General features: G+C 38.3%; 1 protein-coding gene across 1 annotated transcript; it reads right to left on the reverse strand.

Moving 5' to 3' along the window:
- Positions 1-979: 979 nt before the first annotated feature.
- On the reverse strand, positions 980-11989 carry LOC100707990 (complement factor B). The gene is made up of 18 exons (XM_005472185.4): positions 11832-11989; positions 10940-11146; positions 10670-10855; positions 10141-10317; positions 9709-9795; positions 7609-7748; positions 6689-6833; positions 6468-6596; positions 6130-6228; positions 5795-5929; positions 4009-4115; positions 3374-3503; positions 3113-3251; positions 2933-3006; positions 2196-2296; positions 1973-2102; positions 1800-1849; positions 980-1346 (listed from the first exon to the last, which is right to left on the reverse strand). Exons 1-18 carry the CDS (start codon positions 11887-11889, stop codon positions 1173-1175), a joined length of 2268 nt encoding a protein of 755 aa, XP_005472242.1. The 5' UTR covers positions 11890-11989; the 3' UTR covers positions 980-1172.

The raw sequence follows: 11989 nt of genomic DNA on the forward strand, positions 1-11989 counted from the left end.
AAGTTCAGTCTGTGTTATGTTTCCTGTTTTACTTTGAAAGTCCTTGTCTCATGTAAATGCGTCTGGTTGTGCTTCTTTTGTCTCGTTAGGCCTGATTTGCCCCAGCTGTGTTTCCCTCCTGTTACCCATTCCCTGATTGCTCCCTCTGTGTATTTAAGCCCTGTGTTTCAGTTTCTCCGTGTTGCGATCTACCGTTTACTATGCTGTGTGTTCTGTCTGCCTACCTGTGTTTATTGTTTGTATTTTGGAAGTTGGTTGCTTTGAGTTCAGCATTAAAGCTGTTTGAGTTTACGTTTGTCTCTGGAGTCTGCACTTTGGGTCCTTTTCCTGCCTGCACACAGCCTTCACATAACATGTGTGTGACACGCCACCGACATTATATTTGATATTGCAGAAAGGTTGAGTCCTAATTTTGTCTGTATTCTGTGTGTGTGTGAAATGGATTACAAAGCACTTTTTAGTTTTGCCATTGAATCCATAATATTTGCAGCAGTGGGACTGCATGAGGTTAATGTGTCTGTGTATATAAAGATCAAGCCAATCACTAACAATGCAGCCACTTAAGTGTTTGAAACTAGAAATTAAACCATAACAAATGCATTTCTGCACTTTTCAATGGAGTTACCTTCTACAGCAGGAAGCGTCTATATAAAAACTATCTATACTCAGTCACATTAGACAGCAGCTCCCATTCCTCGTTAATCCCAGCCGCTCTCCTGGTATCCATACTGCAATGCCCATCTGCTGTATTAGTGAAGATTCTCTTATCAACCCTTTTGTACACAGGCACCTGTTCATGAACTGTGACCTGGGTCTGTAATGTTTACAGAAGCTAAAGTCTGTTTGTTTGTTAGTTTGTTTTGGCAGGTTGTGAACTATGCGCGTCCAATAAACTGTTCATTTCTTTCCTGCATACGGTCATATCTTTTACCCTGATTGAACTGATCTTGAATGAGCTTCTGTTCAAAACATAGCAAAGCATGGCTCAAACCTCATTTATTGGTTTTATTTCAGAAAATTCTGAATAATGAAAGTGAGTTTACAGTGTGACAAAAAGAATACATGAATGATCATATGTTCTTCAATTAGAAAAATAAACCAAGGCAGTGTTTTAAACAAAGCACACACTGTATACGAGAAATCCCAAAATGAATTGCAGCATGTCAACGTGTTTAATTTTCCAAAAACTCAAGTGGTGCATAGTCCATGTCTTGTTTTCCAAGTACAGCCTTGAGGAAATCGACAACTTTGAAGAGATTAATGTGAAAGTCTCTGGAATTTGACTTTGATTCTTTAACACCACCGTCCCTGCACACTTGCTGGCTTCCCCAACTGACCAATGCAACCTGTTAAAAATAAACAATTGGTTATTTGAAACATTCAACAAGAACTTATTTTCGTAGTGGATTTATTTCCCAAGATGATACTTTGCTGTGATGTACAAAACAAAGGACCTGATTTAGATTTCACAGATTTTCCCTCCCTTTTATGATAGCCTCATGGAGCACTCATACACGGCTTATTGCTTTACTATTTCTGCTTTCTCCCCAACATTCATGGGGTCGTGTTTCGCAAATTTGTCTCCCAGAAAGTGTGACCACTCACACACCACACCAAGGAAATCTTTGCTCACTACCTGCTCTTCTTGCTAAAATTGCTGTTTGGATGTCTGTCTGTTCAGAACAGGACTTTGGCACAGAATGTTGGCCAAATTTAAAATGTGTGTTTTTTCTGTTTGTAATGGCTCTGCAGCAGAAACTTTTGAGTGCAGTGGTTGCACTGTGTATATTGCAGCCTACCTGTATTGTGCGATGTTCAAAGTTTTTATACACAGCACCTCCAGAGTCACCTGTACCAATAAATAGAAACACACAGAGATACATACAAAAACAAAACACAAAGTCTGAGTCACTCATCTGCACCACTGCCACTGTGTTGGAGTATATAATTTGATATAAAATTAGGAACTTACCGGTGCATGCAATATGATCTCTGAAAGGTTGTAGACCACCAGTGCATATGAAGTTATCCGTCACAGCGTCTCTCAGTGTATCAGCCGTTATGCCCTCTACACCTACTGCATGTTTGATGCATTCGTATCTCTACATTGGAGAGGTTTTAGGAGAAGAATAAGGAACCCGTGCTTACATATCCAAAGACACATGCACAACACAGCTCACCATTGTAAAACTTACATTATCACCAAGCTTAGCGTGGACATCTTTCAGGTCCACTACATTACTTGTCCTTGTCAGGAAATTCAGTCTTTCGAGGTGATTCTTTAACAGAAGTCTCTCTGTAGATAATAGAGAGACAGAAGAATACAGGTGAGCCACTCTGCAACCTGTATTGCCCTTGCAGTGGAGAGGCTTTGGTGATGCCATGCTACGTTTTTTTTTCTTTCAGTTTTTATCTTTTATTTTAAACAAAGCACACCCTTATTAACAAATTCCTATTCACAGTGTATACCCAACAAAAGACAAGGCTTTCTGATGAAACAGGGGAAAAGCTAAAAGGCAACAAAGAACCATGAGACAGGGAGCCAATGCACACCAGACACATAAGTAGCAATGAGGGGAAAAACCAAAAGCAGCAGCACGAGGAAAAAGAATAATGGAAATGTGTAGCAAACATCTGCGTGTGTCAGTGAAAATTTGTGAGTCAGTGAGAAAGTGAGTCCCTAAACACTGGATCACTGCAACCACTTGCAGTCCAGTCCTCCACTTTTCCTGTTAGGGTTTTGCTTATTTCAGCAAGACAACGACAAAACTAATTCTGCAAATATATAAGGACAGTGTGGCTCTGAGCTCAATAGCTCACAGTCTGTTTAGGCAACATCACTCAGCTCTACATAAAATTCTATATCTTTTGTTGCTTTTACAGACTTGGCTCTATGATGGAGCTATACAGCATACAGGCAAAGTTTTCACACCTTGTGACTGGCAGCTCTGGTCCACCAAATGTAGAGCAGCATTGGTCTCCAGGGTGCAAGGTATGCAAATGGGCCTGAAAAAAATTAATTATTTCAAACAGGGCATTAAAAAGTGTTTTATCAATAATCAGTAAATCAGTGCAGTACAAACGGAATAATTTGCATAGTCTGTTTCCTTACCTCACTTTAGTGGATATGTCAACATATTTCTCCAGTTGGATCAGAGCCACATCATAGTCATAAAACTCGTTAATGCCTTTATCCTTTTTGGCAGTAACATTGTACTTTGGGTGATAAAATAAAGTTTTCGCTTTTTTAACTGAAAAAAAAAAATCACTTGTATTATTGTTAATGTCATCAATCGAAAAGATTAGACATATTTATCTATAGCAAATTTATAAAACAGGCTATCATGCTATGTTTAGATAAACTTTTAATTACTTTTGTGTTGTCCATCATCAATTTCAACAGTGACTTTTTCAGGCAAAAAACCATACACGCAGTGAGCAGCAGTCAAGACAAACTCAGGGGTCACCAGAGAGCCCATACATTTCTTCGAGTGACCGTCAGCCTTAAATTTGAAATAAAAAACAAAAATATACTTCAGACTGCTGCATGCACTGAAGCAAGACACGCTTAATTTAGATAATTAATCTACTATGTAAAACATCTGGTAGGGAGAACATAGCTACATGGTAGATGATTCTGATGTCTGGTCACCTAAATATATAAATTAATTAAATGAGTGAGTTTTTGCAGGGGCATAATCCCCCCCCCAATAATCAGACCCAGCCAATATAACCCCCCCAATAAAATTATGAATTATCTTGCATAAATAAGCTGTTGATTTTCTTTACTCATTTAAGTTATTACCAGCAAAATAGTTGCATGTTTAATCATCTGGGAATTTACCCAGATTTATTTATTTAGTTAGTTAGACAGGGACCCCCCCCCCCCTCAGCACAAAGTTACGCCCATAAGTTTTTGAATGGTTCACTAGCAAACATGTAAAGATAGAGATTTATATATTCAGTCACATTACGCTGCTGGTTTAAATGAAACAGCGAAACTTTCACCTGAGTAGAAATAAACGCCATCCATGGATACATTTTCCTCTTCAGCTCATTGCGGTGATCCTCATACTCTTTGTGAAGTCCACAGAGACCCTTGACTTCATCTTCATCTGCATGAAAACAATAAATGAATGATAATTAAAAATAGAAAATACGATGTTGTTCATGTAGATAGCAGAAGAAAAGGAATCCCTTTTTTTTTTGTTATGTGTTCATATAATGAAATTTCTCGGGCAGCTGTCAGCACAGAAGAGAAGAGGCACTTAGCTCACCATTTAAAATAGTCAGGGAGATGGGGCGTAATCACTGAGGCAGGAAACAGCTGATCTTTTTGTTACAGGTAAAATGATAAAGGACGTGAGGCAGACAGGGACTGTGGCCTGCTGCACAGACAGGTTGCATACAGCATACAACATGGATGTAGCCTCCAGATTGGAAAAATGATTTTCAAAGTGCCAATTCAGAAGTACTTTAAGCCTAAATTCTATCAGAGGGCCACCAGATTGCAGTAGTTGTGGTGCTATAGAAATTTATAGGGGAAAAGGCTTTTTGTCTTGATCTCTGTAATTTATGATTGAAATATTAAGTCTGTTTTAAAAAAAAAACAACCAAAAAACCCCCCAATGCATCTGCGAGTTCCCATTCAGACCCGCCCCTCCAGTCCCCAAAATCGACATCTTAACAGCAAGATGCAAGAAGCCCGTGGTTGACATCAGGATAGTTACATTAATCATCTGGTCAGAGGTTGCTCATGTTCATGGACGCATATATGACTGCATGTAAAACGGCACATAGCTTCTGTGAGTGACATGAAGCAACTTGGATTTTTTCAATGGTCAGCAGCAGGTGACATTTGCTTGTATGGGAGGGAATGGGAAAAATTCCCCAGGCTTTGTATTTTCTAATGAGGTTTTTTTTTTTTTTTTTACTTTTTGTTTGTAATTCAGTTTAATTTCTAATTTCTTAAATCTGAAATAATTTCAGTTTAATTTCTGTTCATGGAGTGGGTTTGCTTTCATTTTTGTTTTTATGTTGTGGGGAGCATTTGTCAACTATAATAACTGTGCTTGCATATCTCAGTAAGCCCATTCCTATTGAGTTTATGATCGCAGGTCCTTATTTTAAAGTCTTCTTGAATACAACATCATGTATATTTTGTAAAATACAGTGCACATTAACGTCAGGAAGGCAAATAAAACATGGACTGATTATGACTGATGACATTATGACTGAGACGTTGCTGCTCCGTGAGTGTGCAGTTTCACAGTAAGATGTTTGTTTTCATGGTTTTTATTATCATTATTTTCTTATTGAAGTTTTTAAAATTTCATTTTGTATCTGTTCTGTGAAGCACTTTGCAATTTTGTTCAAATCTAAATTGGTTTTATAAATTATTATCATCAGTACTGCTGTTGTTAGTTATAGTTGGTAGCAGTAGCAGTGAAGACTGAAGTTGAACAGTGAACATTAGGCTGCATTCAGTTTGGATTTCAGAATCTCAAACCCTTTACATTACATTAAAGTGCATTACACAGGTCCAGCGGGATACATGATCATATTTCTATCACGGCTACATCACTGGTGTCAGGCTAGATAAAGAGTAATCGTCCTGATCTCAGGTACTTTAGGAAACGAGAGAACCAAGCAGGCCTCCTGTTATGATCATTTGTCTCCCTTGTGTTTATTAGTGCTGGATGATGAATGCTGGAGTGAATGCAAACACACAAATACACACACAGCTGAACTACAAACAGACGGACGTTCATGCTTCACTTCAAACACAACTTACCGATCATTTCATCAAAAGTCTCTTGTAGTTTTTCTAAGTCCTTAACTCTGAAATAATGGTTCCCTCCAGTTCCTGCTGTGAGGGGCATTAGGTCATCATCAAAGATGTCATCTCCAATGGCAAAGATATAAATGTCTGTAGCAGAATGAAGCATAACATGTTTATATTTATATACAATATATACAGAATGCTAATGAGCACGCTATGCATTAAAGCGAGCATCAAACAAGAAACTGTTGTGTATCAATAAAATGTTACTGTAAAGAAGGATCAAGGTTGAATGATGAGACACTGTGTAAAAATAGAAATGTGCACAAATCGGATGGAAAACTCACCAAGATAGTCGTCTCTGGATCCATCTGCCAGGTTCAAATATGCTGAGTTTTTTATTTTTGCTACAGTGGGTGCTGGTGAACCGCCCATGTTATAAGCCCCTGTTGTGAAAAACAATGAGAAAAACCTTTTAAAAACAATGTGGTAACTATTTTTGATTAAGTGAATAAGAACTTTTGTCTTTTGTTCTGTGATTGATGAAACATGAGAACATCTTTCCAATGGCAAAACCGATATTTTAAGACATTATAAAAGCCAAAAAACCCATATTGTGATAACATGAAGTTAGACGAGCATTTCTTATTGTTGATGGCAGAGTTAATCAAGAGGCTGGAAATACCATCTGTAAAAACGATGATGACGTGGCGATGCTCCTTAAAATTCTCCTCTCCAGCTCGAATCTTTATAAGAGCCATTTTCTCCAAGAATTGCTCGAAAACAAGGTTCAGATTTGTTCCCGTGTTTCTGTCTGTGGGCCAGAAGAAGCACAAAACGCACACTACATAACTTATTGTTAGAAACAAACTAACAGAGTACAATAGCAATTCGCGCTTTACTCACCACCAACAGCAAATTCTTCTAATTTAGTTTTGACATCTGATAGTTTGGCAGTGCCGTCCATAAAGTCAATAATGTTGACAATTTCATAGAGTTCAGAGGAGAAAAAGGTGATTTCGTAGTTTGGGGTCACGGTAAAGGAGGAAATCTGTTGATACATAAAGGAAATCGGTTACATAAAAGGTTGATGATCTCATATGAACTTCTGTCACGCCATTGTGAACACGTGTAAACTTAATGCAACACCTCCTTACATTTGAGATTGCTTATGTTTGTTATTTTGTTTAGTAATTGGTCCATAAATCAGCAGCTGGCGTATCCTGTGCTGAGCATTGACAACCAGCCAAAGGACTCATGCCAAGAAGCATCAGTCACGGTTATGAATTGTAATACATAATGAAATTTACTTCTAATGGGCCATTGCGGTGGCAGCCAGATTGGATGAGATTTAGTGTGTACGTTATGTGTACATCATGGAAGATGTGCTCCTTAAAGTGTGTCAGAGTAAAAAGCTTCACACTCACGTACCCTTGTGGGTCCACATGCCACATTTAAAGGCAGAAATAAACCAGTAACACATGAATAATTAAACTACAGCCTGTCATTTTATCAAATATCTGATCGAATGTTCTAAAGACTCAGCGAATATGTTGCCAGCATCCTTCAACAGTAGCTTCACCCCATGCACACCGTTAGACCTCCACACTGAGCCTGCAATTTGCAAAGCAATCCTAATATAACTCTAGTCCAAGCCCAATGTTGCTGACTGTTTGCAAAATCAGCACGCTATAGCACAAAGAGAGTTTTGTAGCAGCAGAAAAAACAAAAAGCTTCCAGTAAAATATGCTTTCATATCATTTTGGAAAACTCTACTTTTGACTTTTTTTTCTCTATTTTTGAAAGAAAAGCTGTTTGTTTCTCACCGTTGTGATGAGTTTCACGACAGCGTCTCTGGATTTATTGACATAATCCTCGCTGATGCTGTCAGAAATATCCACACCAATGTAAATGTTGAGTGTGCCATTTTTTGAAATCCTGATTTTTCTCTCCCCCTGTATGTCATCTGAATGACAAAAGATACTGTCAGCTTACACATCACAAGCAACAATCTGAATAAACACTGTTGTTGTTAGATTATTATACAGATAGCAACTCTGTTACACTATATGTTTGCATATCTTTGCATATTTTGTTGGACTGAATTAACAACAAAGAAGCATGCATTATTATGGTATGATTAATTCTCTCATAACAGCCCCAGTCATTGCAATAGTAGTAGTTTTATTGATATTTAAATATGCCTAAACAGCAAAACGCACCCATCACTTTATTAGATACACTTGTTCAACTACTCATTAAAGCAAAAATCTAATCTAATGCAGATGTGGTCAAGACGACCCACTGAAGTTCAAACCGAGCATCAGACTGAAGAAAGGTGACTGAGTAGTTCAGAAACTGCTGACCAACCGGGATTTTCTCGCACAACCATTCCTAGGATACGCATAGAAAAAACTACATATCCAGAGGTCAGAGGTCATAGAGGAATGGCCAGACTTCGTTGAGCTGATAGGAAGCCAACAGTAACTCAAATAGCCACTTGTCACAACCAGAGGTGACATAAGTACGCATATTTTATACTTAAGTTGAAGAACAGATATTTGTGTTAAAAATACTCTGGTAAAAGTTGAAGTACTGAATCAACTTCTTTACGCAAGTAAAAGTGAAAAACTAAAGCTTGAATCAGATATGTAAAACATGAGCAGAGAAAAGTAGAATTTTTTTAAAAAGCTCTATTTTTTTGTTACCTGTGTGTTAGAGGCTGACTTTGCCTTCACACCTAAACTGGAAAATTTGTACAGTCAGGGGTGAAAGTGGGATTCAGTGGATGTGGTAACCCTAAGATCGGTTGTATTGACTCAGCATGGGGAAAAAATAACCTCAGTATAATTTTTATTGTGAGTTGTAGATTTTCTTTGTGTACAAGCTGCGATCAGCTGACTTGCTGCTTCTCCTCTGAGGTTTACTGCTCTTGGTGGATTTACAAAACTGAGTTCAATGAGATGTAAGCAGATGTTTCACAAACATGGCTGATTTCCAATATAAAGTTGATATAAAGGCCGAATTCAGGGAATGAAACTCAGCATCAAATTCGGCTTTGCTACTCTTGATGTAACCTGACTCTGACACTAGTATCTGTGACACCAGGGAGTAAAAGTAAGAAGTTGCCAGAAAAATAAATACTTGAGTAAAGTACAGAAATCTGAAATTCTACTTTAGTACATCTCCCACCTCTGGTTACAACAAAAGTATGTAGGAGAGCATCTCTGAATGCCTGACACATGAAACCAGATGGGCCACACCAGCAGAAGACCACTCTGGCTGTCACTGCTGTCAGGTAAGAGCAGGAGTCCGAGACTACAATTCATACAGGCTAACAAAAAATGGACAACAGAAGATTTGAAAAATGTTGCCCGGTTCGATGAGTCTTGACTTCTGCTGCAACATTCGGGTTGTAGTGCAAAGACATTCATGATGTGTAAAAAAACTCAATGAAAGCATGAGCAATTCACGCTGCTGGTGGTCGTCCAATTAAGTGGGATGGTTTTCTTGACAAATTTTGGGCTAAACAGAACACATTTTAATGCCACTGCCCAAGCATTGTTATTTACCATGTCTGCTGCTTCGCAATCACAGCGTACCCATCTACTGAGGGCTGCTTCCAGCAGGAAACCCACCATGTCTCAAAGCCCAAATCATCTCAAACTGGTTTCTCAAAGATTTCAGTAAATTAACTCAAATGGTCTCCAGCCACCAGATATCAACCCAACAGAGCACATTTGGGATGTGGCGATGATTTACATCTGAAGCCAACAAATGTGCGTTTTGCTGTCATGTGAATATAGACCAAAATCTCTGCTGAACGTTTTTCAAGATATCCTGTACCTGGGCTCCAACATAGTACTAGCACGATGTAGCTAATATAGTGTCCAGCGAGAGTATATACTTGTTGATCAATAACTTACCAGTGGACTCTAAAGTGGTCAGGCTCTCTTTAATTGAATTGCCAAATGCCTTTGAAACCTCCAGTGGTGTGTCGAAGGTGTGTTTATCTGCAAGGAATACATATGTGATATATAACTATTATACTAAAGAAAGACCTTATAACAAGGTGACTCTCAGGAGTTTCAGGAAACATTTATAGATGAGAAGCTGGTGAGGGATCATATGCTTGTCACTTCACACGTGATTCTTAGATGCTCAGCACACATCTGCAGATCCTATTTGCTTAACCAGTGACTAAGTCACAGCAGGACATGATCCCACACTGGCTTCCCACCAATAAGGCCTCCAAAAGGGAAACAGTATATATCATACAACCAGAACATTTAAAAGAGCAAAGAGTGGCTAAGATGATGGCACAGAGTGTAAACAGTATGTGTTTGTGTCATTCTTACAGTAGCATGCAGGCTCATTGCCAGACCACTGGCTGTTCTCCTGACACACTCGTTCGCTGGAGCCCACCAAAAACAGGTTTCCATTGCAGGTGTATCTCACCGTGTCATCAATTCCAAACATATTCCCCACTCTTGAGGCACCAGGTGGGATACCGGGATTAGCGCAATGATCCCCAGCTTTGGTAAGAAATTTTAAAAAAACAAAAAAACCACCCACAAAAGTCATTTAAAAAACCCTAAAATGTGGGTTTCTGTAATAGCTGGAAACAAAGGAAGAGAAGGAGTCTGCAAACACAATGGAAGGCCTGAATGCAAGCATCTACTCAAGAAAAGACCGCCATGGGGTTACAACAAAAAACTTACATTCATCTTACTGTGTGTTTTAATGTAAAATCTTAATGTACAACAGCTGTCAAATCTAAAGGTATAAAATGTCAATTTCAGTCTGTCTAAAAATACATAATACATTTTTTTTTAAAAATACAAGAATGAAATCTAGAAAGCTGGAACAGCAATGATCAAGACTCACAGTCACGGCTGCAGATTGGAGTGGAGCCGCTCCACTTCCCATTTTTTAAGCACACGCGTGTGGCTGAGCCTCGCATTGTGTATCCAGAGTAGCACTCATACGTGGTCTCGTTGTCCACATAGTACTTCTCCTGAGGGGGGGAGACATTTCCGTACTCCAGCACATTGGGGTCTGGGCATTCAATCACTGTGAAACAAAACGAAAGGACCCTGAGTTACTATGTTGTTATCAGGCCGTGTGAGGCAAGGGAGAAACATCTTTGCCACTCACGCCTGCATCTCTGAGCTGGAAATCTTTTGGGTCGTGGTCTCCAGGAGTTATTAGCCTGACATAAGCGGGTTATTGCTGGGTATGGATAGTAGCCCTCAGGACAGTGGTATACCAACATGCTGCCTCTCTCCAGGTTGTTGCTCAGTGTGTAATTCCCTCCTTGCATTTGCAAATTACTCTCAGGGCAAGCACATCGAACACCAGCTCCTGAAAAAAAATGTCCACAGTTCTCAGAGGCCACAATTTAAGTTTATCATACACTTACATACGTACCATTACACAATTACTAAAGTAGTGTAAAATTCATGATTTGCCTTTTTTTGAAGTACACAGTATGCAATGGATTCTTTTACTAAAATCACCAGGTTAGTGATTAAGGGTTTATACATTGTTTTACTTACCTTTGTGAAGCATTATTTGTATTACAAGAATTTAAATTGTTATGTTTTAAATGCAAAAAGTCTGATATTTTATATTTAAGACAACATTATTTCTTTGAGCCTGCACTAATTTCCATAAATAGATGATGAACAAAATTTAGTACAGACTTACATTTTCTGAAAAATTCACTATAATGTTCACATTTGATGATGTTGCTAAGTCTCTAAAAACCTGATGGATAGAAGGACGTTTGTCAAATATTCAGAATATATTCAGAATGTACAATATAAAGCGCCTTGAGGCGACTTTTGTTGTGATTTGGCGCTATATAAATAAATATAAATAAAATTGAATTGAATTGAATTGAAGTTATATATTAGTTAATAAATATTTATTTGAACATTGATCAGTTTTTACACCTATAAGGTGCATAAACCTAAGTAAACAACAAACGCATTACTAGAAATTCAAAATTGTATATAACTTTTTATCTAAAATAAAAGTATCTTACCCATCCAAAATGCACATAAAAGCGCTGCAAGCCAACTCCAGTGGATAGAAAATCCCATCTTGAAGCTTAAACTGGGGGACAGTTTAAAAATGAGAGTATATTGCAGAAGTGGTTGATTTATTTCAGAGTAGAGAGTGATGTTTAAACTGGGAGTGGAC

Source organism: Oreochromis niloticus, linkage group LG10 (assembly GCF_001858045.2).
Source record: "Oreochromis niloticus isolate F11D_XX linkage group LG10, O_niloticus_UMD_NMBU, whole genome shotgun sequence".
Taxonomy (NCBI): domain Eukaryota; kingdom Metazoa; phylum Chordata; class Actinopteri; order Cichliformes; family Cichlidae; genus Oreochromis; species Oreochromis niloticus.